Source organism: Gordionus sp. m RMFG-2023, chromosome 5, assembly GCF_954871325.1.
Source record: "Gordionus sp. m RMFG-2023 chromosome 5, tfGorSpeb1-WG-v2, whole genome shotgun sequence".
NCBI classification, from domain to species: Eukaryota; Metazoa; Nematomorpha; class Gordioida; order Chordodea; family Parachordodidae; genus Gordionus; species Gordionus sp. m RMFG-2023.
This window is the reverse complement of record NC_088779.1, coordinates 22,643,842-22,667,472: the sequence shown is the minus strand read 5'-3', so window position 1 is coordinate 22,667,472 and position 23,631 is coordinate 22,643,842. Positions and strand designations below refer to the sequence as shown.

Genomic DNA, 23,631 nt, shown 5'->3' with positions numbered 1-23,631 from the left:
CGCGTCAACAAAACTTCAGATTATAATACCTCCGCTTTTACAAGCGACCAAACAGACTGATTGTTTCGTTGATTGCAACATTTATTAACTCCCGGTATCTAATGCGTTTCTCGCATAGAAGTTGTTTCCAGTAGACACTACCGTTGTTTATTCCAAAATTTCCATAATCCTATTTCTTATTTCGTCTTCTTCTAAGACTTAATTTGGCTGCCTGTATTTTACTTTACCATGGGATTCGCGGCCAGATAAAATTCCCAAAACTAATTAACTCTCAAGTATTCAATCCGTTACATTTCAGGATAATATTTATTAAATATAACATTTTTTTTAAGAAACTAGAACCCTATCTTTAAAAACTCGATCAATTTATATAACTCATAAAGATTTAAATATTACATCACCCGAAAAGCACGAAGAAATTAATATAAATATTCTTATATTTTTTTTATTCCCTTTTTTTATATTAAATTTAAATAAGACACCTAAAATTTTTTTTTACATAAGATATCTTTGGAACTTAATATTGCTTTCCCCACTCATTTAATTAAACGAAAAACTAAAATCATTAACAATTATGGTATGAATTTAAATACTTTTCTTTTATTTGATTTTAGGAAAAAACACCTTTTTATTTTCTGTATAAAAAATGCACACTTTCGCTTATTTTTTTGTAACTCTTAATTTTTTTAATTTATCCAATATATAAGGCTTATTTTTTTTAATTTATCCAATATATTCCCTGACCAGAATTCGCAGCACATTCACCCATACCTCACCGATATGTCCTTTATTTACTATTTATTTTACTACACTTACCAAAAAAAAATCCCGATTATTAATTAAAAAAATTTGACAAACAAAAAAATATCACTTCCTTCAAAATTAACCTCCCTCCAACATTATACCAATTCCATAAAATTATTTAATACATTTTCCAATAACCCATACTCTCACAATCACTAGCTATCAAAAATATCTACAAAACACATTACCACTACCAAAATACAACACCCCCCCCCCCCTCTTCCCCCCTACTAAGAATTACTCTATACACCATTTTATTTTAACCACAATTTCGCAAAAACCTCTCTTTTATTACCAATAATAACCAAACCTTTGTAGCTATAAGCTCAACAACTCGAGGTTGTCCTCAAGGCCAAGAAGCATATTGTTAACCCCGTTAAATCTTAAACACCAAAAGTGAAGGGTTTCTCAGCCACTTAAGACCATGTACCAGAGCCTACATAAATAGACAAGTAACTCAAAGCGATGAGGATTGAAGTAAGCAACTCAAATGCTATATATTGTCACCTTATTACTCTTTAAAAGCTAAGAGGATAATAGCGATGAAGCATACTGTTCATATTGAAATATTAACATATTTATAGAAATAACTAAAATTTTTAAATTAACACTCATCATAATAAGGGTATATCTCTGATTCACACCTCATAAGATAGGTTGATTTCTGATTTATTTATTATCAAATAGGGGGATTTTTCAGACTAATCCATTATTAAATTAAGCAAAAAACTGTGATTCGCCCTCATTTTGACGGGCTATCAACTAGTAAAAAATATATTTTTAAATTAAATATTTTATGGGTGTTAAAAATTTAAAAACGCAACCTTTTATGCAGCATATGACCTAAGAAAATTTAATATCTAAAATTATTTATAGGAAGCAATTTGGTTGACGAATATCGTGAATTATGACACTCTTTGGTAAATAATTAATTAAAAGATTACCTTGCTATTTATTTGTATTAAAATGTTGTTACATTCTTTATATAATAAAATTATAATTTCCAATATGCTTTAATTTTAATATTAGTTTCTAAAATATTAAGCGACATCTACATATAAAATATTTTATTATTTTTATTAAAACGTCTTTTATTTTGGACATATAGTGAATATTATGAAATATATTTGATAATAATAGCAATTATTATTTGAATATTTCGCTCAGAATAAAAACTGAAAAATTCAGAACAGTATTCCTTAATGGCTCAGAATTAAATACTTGAATCTAAACTAATTTTTTTCTTTTGGAGATGATTTTGCTAAGTAAAAATTTTGACATTCTAAGAATTTTTTATATGCTGGATTTCTTAGAAAATGTACTAATTTAGAAATTTTTTTTATTTTGATTTTTTTTTATATTTAAGTTAAATGGTTTTTTATGTAAAGTTAAATGGCTTTTGAAAATACGTGATAAAACCGTTTTCGCCCTCTGGTTGTGGATACAACAGGGCTACGCTAGGCATTCCTCAAAAATCCATCAAACTGGATAGTTAATTGGGGGGGGGGATGAGGAGCTCTTCACACGTTTGTGGGCAGGCCGCACGTACTGTACGCACAACGGTCCGAGAACGGTTGTTTAAACGTCTTATATGCTAATAACAAAAAGAATTGGGCAAAACAAAAGCCTATACCCGAGAATTGTAAAAATAATTTAATGACTTTAAGGGTGGGTGGTGGCTTATTTTAAGTTTAACATCTTTGATGTAAGCCTTAATGATTACCATAAATATTGAGCATATGTTCATATCAATTGAATTTCGAATTATACTCATAAAAAAATAATACAAAATCAACTAATCGCTTATATTTGAATTTTTTTAATACTAAAATATGTCATTTCTCTAGGTCCTCAGGTCTAGATCAACACAGGAAGGGAGGAGGGTGATAATACAACTTCTAAAAAGTTGCTTGTCACAAATGAAACCTAATAAAATGTTTTTTTTTTGGGAGGGGGTGTAGATTTTAAAAAGTTATATAAACAAATGTATCTAACATATCGATTGAAAGTTTGCAAAAAGATATTACATTGTTACTCCATATTTTCTGGATAATTCTAGGTAGGGGTGAAAAATTTATCTTCACATGGTTATTAAAATAAAATAATTTTTTGACTGTTTTATTAATCATCTACATGACTATAAATTATGATAAAATAAGACTATTACAAATTATCTTGTAACGGATCTTAACTGAAATAAAATGCATATATCTTTTGATTGTATCATCATTCTTAATCTACAAATCTAAGTTAAGTGGGTCGGGTTATGAAAACCTATTCTTAAAAACGACTCAATATCTTCATTGCAGATAGATCTGGTCAATTCTAACAAACTCAAATAAATCCATAAAAAGAAATTCAATTAGCTTGACAAAACTGGACCACTCAGAGCCAATAACTACGCGATACCAACTCAAAACCAAGTACCAAAGTCAAGATAGCAACCCAAAATTCAGAAAATTTGTTTAAATAAAATATTAATCAAAGCTACTCAGTATTTAAATGTTTGGCACTATATACAAATCAGGCTCTGATGACTTATAAACATTAATTCAACATTGGCTTTCCATTAATCTGTTTTTAAAAAAAAAATTTATTTAAATATTTTATTTCCTCGAATTCCCTTAGATAAACTATTATAAATTTGAGCGGCTTAGAATTATGACCGAGTTCACTATATTTATGAAAATTTTTAAACACCTTATAATTCTTTCCTTAAATAATTCAGAGGAATCAATAATTTTTCTTTTTCCTAATTCTTGATTAATATTTCCCCAAGATTTTTATAAATATATAATTTAATTTAAAAAAAATACAATGATTACAAATAGTAATTACATTCAATCTATTTAATATAAAATTTACAGATTTAAAAAAATAAATAATATATTCAACTCCAAATTATCAGACTTTATAAATATTATTATATAAAAATTGGACACAAATTAAAAAAGATTCTAGGTTTAAAAAAAATTTTGGACATATTAGATAAATTAAGAATAATATACACATTTATAAACTGAATCTTTCAAAAAAAAATATCATACTTTATAACAAATAATTTAAAGATTATTTTCACTTTAAAAAAAAATATAATAGGAATTGGAAGATTAAATATTTTTTGTTAGAATGAACATTTTGTATTTTGATTATATAAAATAGAAACTAAAAATTTAAAGGCTAAAAAGCAGGAAATTATAAAAGGATCTAAACTGTAAAATGTTAAAAAAATTTTTTTTAATTTTTCTTATAAAATCTTTATGTGATTATTTTTTAAATAAAAATAGAATCCATATAAAAATAAATTTACAAAAGCTGACTCGAAAATAAATTATGAGGTAAATTTTAGCGAATACGCGAAATAAATATTGCCGCGTTAACTTCCCCAAAATTGATAAAACATTCTTGTAATAATAAATATGACTATGATTTCGTTTTTTTGACTTAGTAAATAAATAGGCGTCGGCTCAGAGCGGCAAGTGACCACAGAGTGATGCGGTAAATTGTGCTTTACTCTATTTAATTTGAACTGTGCGTCGTCGGGGGTTGTTGTCAAACAATATTGATAATTATTCTTATTATCAAGAATATTTTTATTTTAAAATAAAATGTTTCATTATATATATTGAAATATATTGCAATTTATATTTAATTTCAAATAAAAAGATGGAAAGAAGGCCATGCATCATTTTGTGTATTAAATAATTGGTATAAAATATTCACAAGTAGAGACAGAGTGTCGAACCAGTAGTTTTAAAGGTTCAGTTCCATAATTATAAAATTATAAGGGTTTAGTTACACTTCGGTGATGTATGAAATAAATTTGTATTAGTTAGATTCGGTCTCGAAATATATATATCGTATTTTTAGAGTTCGTTAAGGCTATTATAAGTTTTGATTATTCATAAAATAATGCATAATATACTTTATTAATTGACCCATATAAGCAACATTTTGCATAACAAAATTAGAAGCCATACCGTATAATGTTCCGGCCCATCAATACTTGTATATGAATAGGAAATAATTATGGCTTGCAAGAATTTTACCACCGTTTAGAGCCTAATCTTCATTTATAAACCTTTTCTCCCTTTCCTCCCTAGATATGAAATCAAAAACTTCCTATAAGTTATCCTAAATATGCCCATTTCTCCGAATTTAATTGGGAGATATTTTAAATAACGACCAAACAAGAGCTTGAGATTTCCCCGTTTCAGTTTGATATTTTTGACATTCTTCATTTCACCCTGTCTTTAATTCGAAAAGATTATTAGTAAGATTGTGAAGGGAAGATATAGTCAATTTGAAACTGCCTATGGAGGAAAAAAGCATGCCTTTCATTTCTTTTACAGCCTATGGCAAGAAGAGACTTTCTTAACCCTATTTCTTCACTGAAAACACATGCATTTCTTAAATATTTGTGACAAAATTACAAGCATGAATGGCTAGATGCTGTTTTGAGTTTTAATCTTGATCTTGCTATATCAAGATAAATAATTGAGGGTGACAATAAGATATAGATTATATTGCGACATATGTCTACCTCATAAATGCAAAGGGTGTGGGAAAAAGAACAACCCTAAAGATAGGGGCGGTTTATCTACCACAGATCAATTAATTTGATAATCTCGAATAAATCAGGTTTGGCTAACTATGTAAATTAACTTGAACCCATTCACTTACCCCTCTCTGATGGCAAAAGACCAGATGGCCTTACTCTTTAGTTTATAGTGAAGTATCTCATTTGGATTTCATATATGTTTCCCAGTTCCCCTTCAATCCAAACATTAACCCGATTATAAGAGTTGAAAGGTAGAAAATCATAAAGTATCATGCCCTTTCAGAGTATCATTATGCCCCAATAATATTTCTACCAATAGGTCCTTTGGTCCTCTATGCTATAATTATTTTAAAATTATAGGTGAAAAATTTCTTTAGATTCAAATGGGGATCTTTTAAAATCTTACAATCAACCAAATAGCCGTGCCCCGAATAAACTATATAAGTTTCTTAGGAACTCAATGACGGCTTTCTTATCATTTATGATATTATTTTTTTTAATATCCTTATTTTTTTTAAATATGGAAATTTTATTAAATTATTTTTAATATATATTTTTTTAAAATAAATATTTTAGAAAAACTGCTATGAACTTATTTAAATTATTTAGATAGTATTTGTAACGACTTGATTCTCTCTTTTTAAAATATCTTTATAATGGTTCGGTTACGGAAAAAAATTTATACCGGTTTATTTTGATTTCGCAGTTATATTTTACATCCTGTGTAAAAAAGGGATTTAGTGATTCCCCAGAGAATTTATTTTAAAATATAATTATTTATATAGAAAGGCTATAAATAATCTTTCTCAAGTTAAATTTAAGAATTGTTAGCATTTCATTTGCACAACATCGGTAAAGTGGTGGCTTGTCTCATTTCCAAATTTTTACCAGTGCAATTTTTTATTTTAAACGGAATATTATGTTATGTCTTTACATTGCATAAGGTCGTAGCGAAACAAGGTGGACATATCAAACCACCCCTATGGTTATAACCATCTGAATATATTGTGAAGGATATGTTTTGACCCTGATAAATGCATTCGAACGTATAATTGAGTACTTGGATGTACAAGGCTGTTGAGTTGCAGAAAATCTTTATTTTAAAAAGGTGATTTTAATTTGTAAACTATTTTATAAATACATTAATGCCTTGTAAAAAAAAGTAGGTAAATAAATAAGCATAACTTTAAATTAACTTCTGTTCTTCCTTCCTTCCTGCTTCCTTTCTATTTCTATATCAATAATGCAAATAATTTTTTTAAAAAAAATAGATTTTACTTTATAACATCCACTTCCATAATGATACCAAGATATAATTTTATTGCAATCAGATTTTAACCATCTGCGACTGTGGAATACACAGGTAGAATCTTGCCCGTAATACTCTAAGGCAAAATTTTCCTTTTTAGCTTAAACAACAAAATAAATCATGTAATAAAGACTATCTTTATTTTATTTATAGTAAATCTTAAAATTGCAAATTTTGGATTATATAACAGTTAGAAGTTTTGAGGACAACTTTTCCATAATTTAATGGGAACGTCTCGGTATTATTGAAGTAAATCATTATTTGCCCCCAATTTTGATAAAATATTTTATATAAATTGAATTAGATAATATAGAAACCATTAAAAAGGTTACAATTTTCTTCTTATCTAGGGGAAATGATCTAAGAAAACTTTTGACAATTAGGGCTCAAGCCAAAAATTTTTTATAACTAAAAATTAAAAAAAAATATATTTAATATTTAATAAAATAGAAAAAGGCGCCATTTTAAAATTTATTATCCTTCCTTCATCTTCTTATATAATTCAATAGATTGGACTTACGAGGCATATTTTCGTCGTGTTGGCATTCGAATGCCTTAGATTGTTTATCGACTTTAAAGATAAATTCTTGAATGAAAGGGCAGTAATCGGCTAATAAAACCGAACCCCCGTAATGTGCTAAAGCGTTGGAATCTCCGTTATGTTCAAGACCGGGGATGTTTATAAAATTCTAGGTGGGGGGGCAAGGATTAAATAATAATAAAAATACAAGCAGATGAAATGGGTAACTTCAGCTGATTAAGTGTAAAGTAGGCCTAATTCAAAAAAGAATACGAATCGAATTATAAATTATTCATATTTGTTTAGTTTAAATAAATCGAATAATTTGCTATTCGCATTGGTGAAAATTAATTCGTATAATTATGAAATAGTAATTCTCTCTTAAAGAAAGATTTCTTAATTCGTTTTGAAGAAAAGAATAACTAATTATTAAATTCGTAATCGTTTCTGAATAGGTCTAGTTTAAAGGCAAGAGATTATTCATCATTTTAAAAAATATGAAAAAAATTGATAATTATTAAAGATTTTATCAGTTCATTAAATTACGATGCACCGGATTTGTAAGAGCAGATACATCGGCGATACTTTAAAATAACCATTTCCTATTTTCAATAAAAAACATTGACAAATTCAAATGTCATAAAGTTAAAAAAATTCTAAAATTAAATAATGACTAAAATAATTTCAAGTCAAGAGCTAGTATGGGGTTGAATCTAAAACGAAAAGAATAAAGGTAATAAAATTTGAATATGTAGTAGAGGGTGACCGGGATTACAGGGCAGATATTTTGCTCTTTTGTGATAAAATTTTATTTTATAAGATTACACTAATTGTATCATTAGATAACCTCATTATTATATTACAAAATTTAAAAGAAAAAATAGGCTTCCTACCTTTTATACTGTGGGCGCTACTTCTACTAAGTAAAAGTCTTAATTTTTACTATTCACCAAAGACTGGGTAAGATGGCAAGCCCTTTGGGATAAGATACAATATAAATAACCCATAAAATTTTTTTTTATTGTTTATAAATAATGCGTAATTAAAACAAAAAAAAATAATTAATATTAACATTGAATATGCTTCGCACTTTTAAACTGAGAAACCATATTTTACCACCCTCTGCCTACACCTCTTCCATAAAAATAATTTGGCTAGTAAAGCAGTCCATGCCTATGATTTTAACTTAAAATAAAATAAGAACTTGATATTCTAATGAGAGAGGATTATCGTATATGACTAGGTTGCAAACGGCCATGGATTTTCTATCAGCACTGCATTCTGTTATTAAAGGATGGGATTTGATTCGGACGCAATAAGGACTGGGATCGGATTGGCTAAAAAATAAAGTAAATAATACATTTAAAAATTAACGACTTATTTATAAAAGATAAAATTTTTGCAATATTTTTATTTGCAAAAAGAGAGGTAGCGATGACCTATCAGTATAGGATTTTGGCCTTAAGCTCTTAAACATAGGCGCACATATGATGTTTTTGGGGGTGGGACGGGGGAATACTCATGGGTGGTTTTTATTTCACCTTAAATTTTATTGGATATTTTTTCGATCTTCTTTGAATTTAGCCATTGAGTTGAAAGGAGAAATTTTTTTATTAGCTATTTATAAAAAAAGCAGGGTAATTTGCTAAGGGGGAGGGAAACTATTTAGTGTAAAAGAAAAAAAAGAAAGAGAGTATAATATCAAGATAATGAATACATTTAATGAACATCAAATATAAAAAAGAGGGAAAAAATTATCATATAATTATTCATTTATTCGAGAATATAAATTAAACCAACCTCAATAAACGATGTTGAATCCAAGAAAAACAACTTTTTTCGATAAAATCGCATCCCAAATTTTTCCCCCATGCCAAATCTTCCGCCATACTGTAATTCACTAGATACCAGCTGTTAAAAAAAATAATTTTTAAAAAATATATTTATATCAAAAAATTATCAATTTCTGTTCAATCGGACTATTTAATTATTTAAATGCCAAAAATAATGCGAGACCCAGAGGAGGACGGGTTTGATTTACCAGGTTTACCAGAGGCCTATAGGCCCGGCCCTAAGCCCATACACACGGGCCGGGCTGTAATTTAATTTTTTAATATACCGGACTGGGCAAAAAAAAATTTTTTAAAAAAAATACCAAGGCCGGGCAGAATATTTTAAATCGCCATTATTATCTATAAAAATTAAAATCTTTAAAAAAAATTTTTTTAATAAAAAATCCCGGACGAGTTATGCAAATGGTACCTCAGCAGTGATCATAATATAATGAATTTAAAAGTATATGGCAAAAAAGGAATTCTTTCTTCCTTTTTCTTATTTTCATAAGATTAATCTTGAAATCATTGAAGAAGAAAGTATATATGAAAAATTGAACCCCGTATCTTCCATCAAAGCTAAAGTAATTCGTGAAAATACTGTATCTTGCGTGTGAGTACCGGTCATAGCTTCATTCTATATTAGGTTGTTTTTAAAATTGATTTTGTTAGATATGATTTAATGTAAAGTCGCAATACTGCCGTGAAGCTGTCATTATGTATGTTTAATTTTTGAAACATTTACGATTAGGATGATTATTTCCTCTCAGAAAATGGATTTTAAAGCTAAATAAGCTTAAGTTGCAAATTAGGTCGGGGTAACCCACTTTCTCCAACATAAATATGAGTTGCTGTAAAGACTTTAGGTGTAATTAATTTTAAATATTTCCCGATGCTTCCCTAATATACGTAAAAATCAAATTATTTTTTAAAAAAAAACAAGTTTTCTTAAAAATTTTTAATTAGAAAATGAGAGAATTACTAACTTCGAGTATTCGTTTTTCCCAGTGTGTCATAGCTGTGCCGTAATTACCTTGATTTTCTAATTCCACACCTTTAAGAGTAGAACAATTGAAATGAGAACGAGCTTCTCTCTACTTGATTTAACAGATGAAGGGGAGGGGGAGGGGGTGTTATTGATAAAACTTGATTATAATGAAGTTTTTTTTATTAGAATAATTTTATAATATTAGTGTTAAACACTGAATATTAATTTCAAGCTTTTTCCATTCTAATTCAGTTTTTTGCAAATTTTAGATAAAATTTTATTTTTTTTACTAATTTTGAAAAATATTTGAAAGAAATAAGCCCCCTTAGGTCGCAAAAGCCATTTACTCATAGGATAATGTCTCTAACAAAAATGGATACACTGTAAAAGGTCAGAATAGTCCCCAAACATAAAGGAAAAGCAAACTAATATTAGTGAAATAAAATAAACAGATAATGGCAATATTTCAATTTTAAGTATATTACCAAAACATTAGGCGTGATCATCATGTTAAACACACGAGATATATTACCACTAGCTACCTGCCAATCATTTCTGATGACAGGTCGAATAATCTTATCGCTCCATTTATATAGATTCATCCTTTGCGATAAATAAAAAAATTTAATTTTCCTTTTTTTTAAAAAAATAAATAATATTAATTGATGTTTTATATGAATAAATTGTATTATCAATCAAAATTCTAAAAAAAAAATGTTTAATATAATAAGACTTGTTGTCATAGACGGGGTCACCGTTGGCCAATCGAGGTGACAAAGGTCTTCCATCTTGGTCCCTATAAAACGCGTAAAGACTTACGCTGAAGCCCTTTTCCCCAAATATAAAATAATATACATAATTTTAATATCATCATATCAATATTATTTATAATAGAAATATTAAATCAACTTTTCTCAACTATTAATGAGATAAGAAATCATATTTCGCTATTAAGATTACGATAAAATTCGTAACACAATTGTCTTTTATACCCCACAGAGCTACCGATGCAAAATACCCTCCAAAGGTTGCCCTCGACGAATCATTTTAGGGATGTAAATTCTTCTACAAAAAAAAATGACCGAGTTCAGGTTCGGGAAAATTTTAAAAAGGTTCGGGTTCAGAGTACGGGTTCACATTGTTGTTTTAAACTCCCAATCTTCTCTATAAACGATTTTTTAAAAGATGGTATAAATATACTTTTTAATTTATTGCTACGATATGTAAAAAAATTATTACCGGGTTTCTATAGATTTAATGCACTTAATAAAAAAAATAAATTATAAATTGAAATATTTTTTTTTTTTATAAGATTGGGAAATACATTAACCATAAATAAAATTTTGGAAATATTAATTTTAAAAAAAATCACCACACCGAATAGCCTAATTGCGTTAAAAATTTAGATAAAAGAATCCTTAAGAAGAGGTCGAGTTTAACCTCTCTTCGTCCATTATAGAGATCACTGTTATTTCTTATAGGAAAGGGTGAAACGTTACATCCGATAAAAATAACGGGTTAGTGGTCGGGTTATAAAATATAATAAAATGGGTTTTGCCTAAACCTTCAAAAATGTTTTAACTCCTACGCATCACAAACTTAGTAGAACTAAGTGTAAATAACCACATAAAATCTAAAAATTACAACGAATGAACAGTATTTAATAGCTATGAATTGTTTTTCTAAGCAAATATTATTGATCTATCTGTGTGCGATTTTTTAAAAAAATCGGAATCCCCTTTAATCAAATCAGAACTGATGGGAGAACGCATATTTTGCAATAGAGGCTGATAGACATTTCGTTGGGTAGATGACCCCGTCAAATAGCAATCGATATGCAAAAATATTTAAAAAATGACCAGTGTTTCCATCACAACAAATTCATAATATAACCTTTTGCAATTATTCAACGACAAATTAAATTTTCTTATTTTATATGAATATGTTGGAATTCGATAAAACTAAATCTCTAGAAGGAAGAGCGTATAATATAATATAAATAAAATACCAAAGCGTGTAAAAATTCGTGTTTTATGGTTGGCAAGAATACGGATATGACGTGACTGGGCGTACCGGATCCTAAGAGATCGGGACAGAGGTTAATGTAACCGGCGATTGGCCTAAATTGTTTTTCATTCAAATAGATATTTTTATTAGTTTATTTTGTTTAATTTTGATTTTTATTTTAAAAAATAAATAAATTATCTTTCCATTTATTATAAATCAAATTAAATTAAACAGCTTAAACGGACATTTTAAAATTATTTTAGATGTAATTATTAAATGATTATTTTTTAAAAAAGCTATTCAAAAATCTAATTAAATTTTTTTATTGTTTATTTGCATAAATTTCTGGAATCGAAAATCTTTGTGTTTTTCATTTTAACTAATAACGAAATAAAAATTTATTTATTTTATCGAAAAGAAGTGGGGAGGGGGGCTACTAAGAAGCACTCTAAGATAATTTATAATTTTTGTCCTAACCCTAACCCTAAATATTTTAAATATATATATTTTTTATAACTAACCGATCCATTGAGTCTTCCAGCTGGCAATGAGCGGCATAGGCAAACGTATTCCCATCCCTACATCTATCGGTTTGCCCGGAGGAAACGTATAAAACGAAATCGGTATTAGAAAGGCCTTTGCCTTGGTTAGGGCCCGAGGGGATACAATGGTTGTTCGAGAACAGTAACGTTTGTTTACAGCGCTTGTTTTTTCAAGAAATTTTAATGCAAATTTATTCATAATATTAAACGTATTTTTGCTTTTTGTATAATAGGTTATATAAAGTAATCGACAAAAAATAAAAACATGAACGGGGAAAAATTAATTCGCTCATTAAGATGATCAAAATTTTACAATTTTTTTTTAAAAATCCTATATATTTCTGGCGCTAGTAGAATAATCGAAAAACAAAAAGTGCAGTTTAAAGAAGAATTATTTTTTGTTTCAAATTTTCGAAGGCTATTTAGATAAATTTAATAATTTTTAAAAGTTTTAACTCTCACTTGCAAATGATCTTTAGGTATATAAACTTCGCCGCACCTGGAACGCTTAAGACAACCAAACAAACAACATCTTACGCCATTTTTAGTAACGATTTCTTTAGCACGACAGGTTCTTGATTGGTAAAATAAAGAAACATGCTAAAATATATCTGTACTATTCTTTTCTTTCTTTTTAGAATTATTATAAAAATAGTATTAAATTTTTTTTTTGCTTTTTACGGGGAGAGTCTAAGAACGGGTACTGAATTTCTGACCATCAGAGTCTTTTGCCAATAATCGACGGCCAGAGGAAAAACCGCCTTCAAAATATGTAGCAATAATATAATAAATATATAATTATATACTCTACAAAATTATATTGTATTATTTTATAAAATACACAAGAATTTAAGAATTTGACAAATCCTTATTATTTAAATTTATACCTGGTGTGGTAAAATTACAACTATGTTTCGGGTTGCGAGTTGTGAAGATTTGCAAAACTACTTGGAATTTACATATATTTTTTTTTATTAGTATCGTAATTGTGTGTTTTTTTTTGAAAAGAAGAAGGAAATAATAATGCGAATTATCAATTAATGTTATTAACAAAAATATATTTAATATGTAATGAAATGTGACTTGAGTTTTCAATAAAACCCTAAAATAAAATTGTTACAAGTCTTTTCTTTCCTTTCTCTCATTCTTTCTTTTCTTGTAAAACATTAAAAATTACAAAAAAAAGAGTCATTAAAAAGCCCTTTAGAGCCATAACCAGAAATTTTTACGAGAAAAAGGGAGAGAGAGCCCTGCATTCACAGTTAGCGCGAATTCGGAGCGAAGAATACAAAATATCATACAAATAGAATAATTTTACATTTATTCTTGACACGGCGCTAATTGGCAAAGCAAGGGAAGGAGGATTACATTTTTAAAAAAAATACCCTTAATTTAATTTAAAGTACTAGTTAAATATATATAAATAACTTAAAATGTTTTTTAAAACTACAAAAATATTTTCATATTATGATAAAGGTTCATTGTACATAACCTTCTTCTCAGGGTTGACTCATTAAAATGTTAAAAATATTCTTACCTGATGGGTGATAACCACTTTGTCCCCATCATATCTACATCACCCTGCTCATTTGGGCAAGCCGCTTTGAAACTTTTCAAAACGGTTTCCAAATCAATAAGGAAAAAAAAACACATATCCCTCCATTGCTATCACAATAATTCGTTCCAATTATTTAATGTTTAAAAATTCTTACCGAATTATATACTTAGCATTTCCTTTTTAATATTTTTTTTTAATTTTATATATTTGTTCTTTTATATATAAAAATATTTTTCATGTTCTTTTACAACATAGATTTGTATGTAAATTATTAATATATATGTTAGCGTCAATATGTTTTTTTCCGAAAATTTGAAATTTTTCAACTTTAAATCATTTTGTGAGCGCGTTTTTAAATATTTTAAAATCTGACCGGAAATATATACTGTCATGTTTGGAATACCTACCCTATTAATTTCAGATAATTTTTCCATGAACTTTTAAACTTAATATAATTTATATTAAATTTTCCATATAAATTATAAATGACTCAAGGGTTAGCAGCAAAATTGTCTACAATTCATAAGATATGTATTCCAAACATGATAGAATATATTTCCGGTAAAATACGATTTTTAAATTTAATAAAACGTGCTCAAAAAAATGATTTAAAGTTGTAAAAATAACACATTGCCGGAACATTGACGATAACATATATATATAAATTATTTAATAAAAAAAGATTCAACTTATTTTGATTTTTTTAAAAAAAAATTTTAGATCTCCAAAAAAAACTTTTAATTGCTTCAATAAAAAATATTTGATAAGCTTATTTTTTTTATATTAAAATGAAAAATATTTATAAAAATATGGCCAAAACATTTAAAAAAAAATTTTTTTGAATAAATTTAAAAAGTGCTTTAATTCTTTTTTAAAGCTTTTAGGCTAAGTTCAAAATCTTTTTTAAAAAAAATTGGAATTGTTTTAAGACTTTTGAAAAAACGAAACCTGTCCAAATTCTCCATCTTTTGAAATTATTGGACTTAAAAAGTAAAAATAAAAAAAAACACTTTCTTAAAAAATTCTATAGTATTTTTATTATCAAAAAATATGGTCCATAAATGACACATTGTCATTTATCAGGGGCGAAAGGAGTCCTTTAGGAATTATTATTTTTTTATTAGCTTAAATTATATTTAGCGGACAAATTTGCCTTGGGTCACCAATGTCTCTAAAATGAATCAGGGCTATGTGAAGGTATTAATAGAAGGTTTCTAAGAAAAATAATAATTGGTGAATCAAATATTTTTCTTCAAAATTTTAATTTTAACATTTACTAGGGAATAAGGCTTCGTTTATAATAAACGCGTATTGCTTAGACGATGCGACACGCATGACTGAATATCCTTTTAAAATCAAGTAAATTATAGGTGCAATGAATTACATCGTTATAGGTTAAAAAATATACCGCTTGCTATAGAAAAATACCTTACGTAATATAATACCATAATTATTTTTATTTAAGTGTTCATTCTTTATTTGGAGATTTATTGTAGTATTTATATAAAAATTGACATTTATCTTTTACATTGACTCAAAGTCATTAATTTATGAATGGTTATCAGGTAACATTAAAATGGTAACAATAATAGTTTAATTTTAATGGGACTGAAAATCGATATGTATAAAAAAAAAAAAATTTCGCAGCCTTAATCTACTAAAATAAGCGATCGGGTCAAGAAAAGAAAAACAGGCTAATTTGGTTTTCGAAAAAAATTAAAACCCCCGTCCCAAAAACGAAATTTGGGAAAATCAATAATTAAAAGTAAATTGAATTTAAGAGAGGATCTTTCTTTAGATACGCCTAAATCAAGAAAATTATCTTTTTGACCTTATATAACGAAACGACCCAATAACATAGATGACTATCCTATACATAAAATTCAATCATTAAATATACATATAATGAAGTTCGTCATTGAAAGGCATTTGGGCAATATTTCTTTTCAATAGTGTCTACTACAATCAGACTTCAAAGATAAGAGTTAAAAGGAATAATTAACTGAATGAAATTTTTTAATTGTGTGAAATTTATTTAAAATTAATCAAGTATCTGAAGCAAGCAGTAGAATTAAATGTTAATATTGGTTAGGTCTAATTAATGGTTTGGGAATTATGGGTTACGGTAAAAATGTTCTTTAATTAAATATAGCCATTTTTTTTTTACTAATAACCTATCAATATGAATAAGCGAATAAATTTTTTTGATAAATCAGCTGTTGATATGGCAATTTACTTGAGTTGAACCATAATCGACTTCAAAGATCGGCAGTCTATAGGTTAATATTAATGTCATTGCCTAAATCTAGCCAATTTCTATTTTTTATCGGTAGGCAGAATATATTATAACCATTAAACATATTGGAATCCTGTATAACCTTGCATTCATAGTGAGCACGAATTTGCGGCTAAGTATACAAAAATGGAAAAATATTATATTTATATCGTATTTTGTATACTTGGCCGCGAATTCGCGCTAACTGTGAAAGCACGGTAAGCATAGGCATGGATTTTCATTAGAGAAGCCGCCAATAGAGTTAAACCCTTCTCGGTAGGCAGAATTACAGTGTCAATTTCTATATGTATTTTCTCATCTTTTTGTTGAGGGTGATTTTTTTTCCTTCATCCATTTTATCGGATAGTTTTGGGCGTCAAACCTTTGAAGATTGTCAGATTACTTTAATTTAAACAACGAAAAGTTTTTTTTGAGAAAAAGGCAACGTTAAACGCTTATGCTTAATCTGTAATCACTATAATTATATTCATTCTCTTTTTTTAAAAAAAATATATCGTTTATAAATCACATATTAAATTATTTTTTTCGTAAGTAGTGGGTGGTGCGGGGCTTTTAGTAACTTTAAAATGATAATTACGAAAAGTAGCAAATTTCTTGGCTAATTGAATGGAGTTCCTCTAACAAATGATTTTCATTCTGGAATGAGTATGGCGTTACCGGATTTTATTATAAATGAAATCTGGAACATCGTATATTCAGCAATCACTCGGGTAATTTATCAATAGATTAAACCAAATTTAAATAACTTAATATATATTTTTTAGACGCATTCTTCTATTTTCTTTCATTCTTTCTTTAAAAATGAGGTCTGTAGTTAAAAAAAAAATCGCTCATTGCTGGTTGAAACAACTTTTTGGACTTCTTCATTCGGCCACATCTCCTATCATTTACATATTTTCTTAATTGTGATATTCAAACCAAGGTATAATGAAAGAAGAATGAGGAAATATATAATTTACATTTTTACCAGGCCTACGGTCAGGGCCCTAATTTTATTTGATGATGTTTCGGCTCACCAGACGCTGCAGGATTTTAATAAACATTAAACAACACGCATGCGTATGTTTCAATGTCAAATTCATAAAATTTGTGGTTTTATAGGAAATAAAGACATTTTTCCATAATAATATATATTATATGCATTCAATGTCAGGGTTAAAAAAACGAAATAAAAGTAATTTGTTTTTTAAAAAATTTTTTTATTATATTTTTACCTTCACAATATTTGATTTCTCCTCGGGGAGGCTTTTATTTTATTTTTTTTTTAAATAAATTTTTTTAATAAAAAATTAAGACAAAATAATATACGATTTTGTAATTCGAATACTAATTATTCTTAGTGCTAAAACTTGCAATTCTTAACGATTCTTGATATCCTCCTAATTATTTCTAGCGAATATTTTTATTTAAAGTTTAATCTTTTTTCTCTCTTTCCTTTTTTCCTTTCTTTCTATAAAAAAAGAGGTAACTATATTTTAAAATATTTGTTGACCCCCGACCATTTTATCCAGATTTACCTAGATTACTAAACCGTAAGCAAAATATTCGACACTGATTTATTTCACAAAAAAATGAAAAAAAAAGAAAGTTTGCGTAATAGAGATAAAAACGATAAAAAAAATAATTGTCAAACAAATATAACAAACTTTAAAAAAACATTAAAAAATGATACCTGACTTAAAATAAATTGCCATAGTGCAAAAATCTTCAATTTGCCCATATGGTTGGCTGAGTATTATAGTGTTCTACATCCACTTTTTTTAAAAATTTTTCTAAGAGATCATCACGTCAAAATAATGCGAATAAAGAATTATTCTAAATTATATCTTAATATATTTTTATTTATTGTTGATATTGAAAGACTATAGTAAAGAATAAGTGATTCTATCGAAACATTTTGCAAATAGGTGGATATAGAACAATATAATACTCAGCCGATGATATGTATATATATATTTTTTAAAGAAATAGAGATAAAAAAATATCTTATTTATGGTACTTGGATACGGTTGAGTCGTAATGTATTTTTATACGTATGTTGTTGGCTTTGAGACTCCTTTTATGTTGGTTAGGATTGGGGTTACTGACTTTGTACATTACCTTGAACGAATATTATTAAAATTTTATATTACTGAGAGGGTTAAGAGTTACGCAATATACGATATATATAAAAAGAAGAGTTGATAAGATCTGGTATTTCTAACCCCGGGAACTAAGCTGAAATAAGTAGGTGATGGCTTAGAAAATTTTAGGCTATGGGTAGACTCTTGAAAACTTTTTTACGATAGGCTGGTGGGTTTAAAACATCGGGCGTCCTTTAAAAAAAGGGGCGACGTAACATATTCCTCAAATTACTACTGTGAAGAGTGATACACTTCCATATTCTCTATCATTTTGATGCACTTTCCTCCTCCTTAGTTATTTGGATTATTGGGGTTCAAAATATTACATATTTTACAAGCGTAACAAGTTATTCCTGTGGTAGAGACAGCTGTCATAGTAAATTTTGATGCACCTTTCTCATTTATCTTGATTATTGTTATAACCTATACAGGGGACATTCTATTTTTCCAATCCTGTGCAGGGCTCTAAGCCCTCCTTTCTAAAAAAAGGGTTCTGGTTTGGGTTCAGCGAAACCGGTTCGGGTTCAGGGTTGGGTCTTCAGAAATTTTTTAATTTACATATGTTTTTAATCTTTAAAATAAAATAAACTATGATTATTTAAATATTAAATATTAGTGATTAATGCTGTTCAAAATTTATATAATTTAAAAAAATAAAATGAAAATAAAGAAAAAAATAAAATAAATGAAAAATTTAATAATTCTTGAACCCTGAACCTATAAAAAAGGTTCGTGGTTCAGAGTTTTGTTTCAATAAAATATCAGGGTTCGAAGGGTGTTCAGGGTTTTCAGCCATGCTCCTGCCTTCAAAACATTAAAAATATATTTAAAATAAAATAACCAAAAATAAATACAAAACAAATCAAGCCAACATAATAAATTTCATAAACATGGGTGATGGTAAAAAAATTTTTAAATTAATAGATGGGTGGGCGAGTTAATATTTTTGAAAAACTGGGCGGATAGGATCGTGGGTTAAAACCCGTCCATTGCGGACCTCAAATAAATATATTTTTTTAGATCGCTCATATTATAATATATCTTGATCTTACAAAATTTCAGGATCAGACTCCTTTCCACAAAATCAAAATCGATTAAGTAAAACCCGAGCAGACCAAGTCCTGAAAAAAAATTGACAGTAACTTCATTATATCTTAAATTGATATGCTAGTTGTTTTACATAAACAATAATTATTGCACGAGGGCTATCAAACTTTTTTAGAGGGGAAGAAAAGAAAAAAACAACTAAACTAATAAACTTTGTCAAAAAATCGATAATAAAGAGACTACCAGCATGTTAATAATATTTTATTTTTTCTAAAATTTATGATTGACAAAATGGTCCCTAAATTATGTAAAATATAACCAAATAAGGGGATAGACATTTATGAAAAAAAAATGCTTTTTCAAAAAAAAAATAAATTTGTTTTTCGTTTTTTCCTTCCAGAAATGGCGTTTTCATTTTTTTTTTGGTTAACCAAGATTAGAAATCAGATTTTTTTTAGTCTTAAGTAGAATAGTCAATGAATTAAGTAAATAATGATAAATTATATGGTAGATAAAATGTATTCTGAGTTTTAAAATCACATTTAAGAAATATCTATATACACTAACGTTATTATTATACATAAATGTATGCTCATTAGAAAAGTTTATAATTCGAGATATAGATAAATCAAATAATAATTTTTAGAATAAATTATATAAAAATCCTTAAATTTTGGAAATCTGTTAAATTATAATTCAATTATTACTTTATACTCCAATTTTTCATCTTCAATATAATATAAAATCATTTTTAAGCTTTCATATTAACATTAATTCTTAACATTATTTCAACCACAATTTTTTTTAATTAGGGCACCAAGAGGAGGAGTGGGAATTTTTCTAATTAAATAATTGATATATATTATGCTTACTCTCAAAATTAATAATTGACAGTCCCACCATAAAATCTTGTAAGTAGTGTTGTTAAAGTAAATATTTACAGGCAACTTACATTTTTTTGCAAAAAATAGCTATAATTAGTTACATATAAAAAAAATGTAGATAGATACTTTAAAAAAAAAGTATTAGATTTTAGAATGTAAGTACAGCTTAGAAAATGTTTAGTTTAGGGAAGTTTATTTTTGGAGAAAAAAATGAGCACAACTTTTTGGGTCATTCCATGTCAAATCAATCACTTTTCGGCCGACCCCTTTCGATTTCGATAAAAATTCGTAGGCTGGTTATATATGTTCCCATTAGATTATAAACAAAATTTTAGCGCATTAGAAAATATATTAGCGGAGATATTCGGGGTTAAAGGTCCAAAAAACGTCTTTTTTTGCTGTTTACTGATGTTAAATAATTAGTTTTTAATTTAAAACTAAATATGATCAAATATTGAATCTAATATCAATAGCCAAGTTAATAATTGATGATTATGGCGAAAACATCAAAATTAATTTTAGATAAAATATGGGTCATCTTATGGTCAGTTTAAAACTTGAAATTAATATTTCGAAATGTATATGATCTCCGATTTTTAATTTTTTTAAGAATTATTATCCGTTTACTATTTTTTTAGTAATTTCTTCGACAATTAGTATGGCTGGGTATTTATTTAAAAAAATATTGCGATTATTATACTTTAAAAAAAATAGATGGCGCTATATATAATAGTTTTAATATGTTAAAATTTATTTTTTTTATTGATTAAAAATATTTTAATGTATATATATCATACTAAATCGATTACAATGTGCATTATATATATTATTTGTAATTCAGATCATAAATTTTTAAAATCTTCACAAATTATTTAATATAAATCTTTGCTGATTCTTTCTCGCCTTTAACAGATACAAAATCTTTTATTCCAGGCATGAGTCGGCTTATTTCATCAGAACTATAATTTTGTTATTTTTATTGCTTAAAAAATTTTTCAAAATCTTTGAAATTTTCTTTATCTCTGGTTATTTTAATAATGTAAGATAATGACAATTTCATAACATTCTTGGTCTTGATGGGTATGACTTAGTTGGGGGGGGGATTGGGGGTAGGCCTGGTAATTAATGTCATTTTCGATTTTTCCTTTAATAATTTCCCTGCACTCCTTTAATCCTGCTTTTTTATTCGTGTGCTAGTCCGATTTTTTAATTATTTTAATTTACATTTGAAATATTAAAAAAATTATTAAAATTTTTTATTTGCGAATATCTCAGGGGAATAAGGCTTACAAAGTTATATAATCGAATTTTATGATATATTATACATTAAAATATTTTTAATCAATAAAAAATATGAATTTTAACATATTAAAACTATTATATATAGCGCCATCTATTTTTTTAAAAGTATAAAAATCGCAATATTTTTTTAAATAAATATCCAGCCATGCTAATTGTTAAAGAAATTATTAAAAAAATAGTAAACAGATAATATTTCTTATAAAAATTAAAAATCGGAGATCATATACATTTCAAAATATTAATTTCAAGTTTTCAACTGACCATAAGATGACCCATATTTTAAAAAAAATTATTTTTGATGTTTTCGCCATAATTATCAATTATTAACTTAGCTATTGATACTAGATTCAATATTTGATCATATTTAGTTTTAAATTAAAAACTAATTATTTAACATCAGTAAAAAGGAAAAAAAGGCGTTTTTTAGACCTTTAACCCCGATTATCTCCGCTAATATAGTTGCTAATGCGCTAAAATTTTGTTAATAATCTAATGGAAACATATATAACCAGTCTACAACTTTTTATCAAAATTGAAAGGGGTCGGCCAAAAATCTTGATTTTTTTGCTCATTTGACATGGAATGACCCTTTTATAGTATTAAAAAACTTGGTTTAACAAATTTCTAAAAAGCGGGTAAATAAAGAATTTTGCCAAGCTAATATTGGAGAGTGCAAAATTTTTCTAACATTTTTTTGGCTAAATTTTGAGATTTAGATTACATTTTTATTGCTAAAATCTTAATTTAGTCATTATTAAAAATACATGGTTAAATTTAACACTATTCTAATTTTTAGACACAAATTTAAAATAGTTTATCATTAATAAAATCGAATAATAATTTATTAAGCCTAAATGTTCATGAAAAATAAATATTATATTGTGTTATTTATATATATTTTTTGATATATATAAGTATTATATTATGACATTCTTTTCAGTGGGGCTGCATATTTTATTTGAAATGTATATAAATTCCTTAAAGTAAAATTTCACAAATTTATTTTGTGCAATAAAATGTTTATATAGAAAAAATCTACAAAGTAACTAATGTAACTATTACTTTTGAAATTCCACTATAGCTGATTAATTTTTATATTTATTAATTACAATTAATTTTAATATAAAATTTTTTAAAAAATTTCCTTGGAGGGTGTGCTTTTCAAATCCCCCACCCCTTCCCCTATAGTATAGTCTAGTCTTGTTAAATAGCTTAAGTTGAAATGATTTTTTAAAACAGCTAAATCAATATTTCAGCCAGATTAATTAAAGCAAACCTGAAGATTTTGCACATAGATCTCACAAAGTTTTGAACATATCTTAGGAAAATCTCGAGACTTAGATAAAATTTTGATGGCTAAAATATTGAGTCAGTCATTTTTAAAATTCAACTCAAATTGAGAATTTTAAAAGCACTACTAGAGCCATTTTTAAAAAAATAATAGGTTAGTTATTTAAAAAAAATATATAATGATCTCAGTCATATTTATGTATTATCTAAAAATGCATAATCAAAAATAATTAATATAGAAACAATAAATCTAGCAAAATCATTTTCAATACTTCATCTTTGTTTGGAGGTTTGTAAGAACATTGTATATTTTGAGCATTATTGAGGGCCACTATTTGAAGAATCATGATAATAAATAAAATTGACATTAATGTGAAACGTAATGATAGCACATTTCCCTATTTATAAAACTACATTTGAACGTTCAAAAATTTAAATATTATCATATGGAAAAATGAATGTATAGAAATTATGTGTTTTACATATTGGTAAGTGCTAAACGTTAGTAAAAATAATTATGATAGTACAAAATGATAAACTTCCCTCTTTTTTACAAAAGCTTGATTAT

The 23,631-nt window shown here is 26.9% G+C and overlaps 1 protein-coding gene across 2 annotated transcripts; it reads right to left on the bottom strand.

Annotated features, from left to right (window-relative positions):
• Positions 1-4,074: 4,074 nt before the first annotated feature.
• On the bottom strand, positions 4,075-23,500 carry LOC135929484 (leishmanolysin-like peptidase). 2 transcript variants are annotated; one of them, XM_065466088.1, is made up of 17 exons: positions 23,336-23,500; positions 18,417-18,517; positions 17,632-17,662; positions 13,245-13,324; positions 13,026-13,137; positions 12,543-12,724; positions 12,023-12,134; positions 10,748-10,842; positions 10,500-10,617; positions 10,013-10,120; positions 9,587-9,663; positions 8,995-9,105; positions 8,399-8,531; positions 7,195-7,363; positions 6,644-6,774; positions 6,300-6,458; positions 4,075-4,378 (listed from the first exon to the last, which is right to left on the bottom strand). In XM_065466088.1, the coding sequence occupies exons 1-17, from the start codon at positions 23,429-23,431 to the stop codon at positions 4,181-4,183; spliced, it is 2,013 nt and encodes a 670-aa protein (XP_065322160.1). In that variant the 5' UTR covers positions 23,432-23,500; the 3' UTR covers positions 4,075-4,180. The 2 variants fall into 2 exon arrangements, with proteins under 2 accessions (XP_065322160.1, XP_065322161.1); XM_065466089.1 differs by lacking the exons at positions 4,075-4,378; positions 6,300-6,458; positions 6,644-6,774; positions 7,195-7,363 and adding an exon at positions 7,678-7,796.
• Between the last annotated feature and the right edge of the window lie 131 nt (positions 23,501-23,631).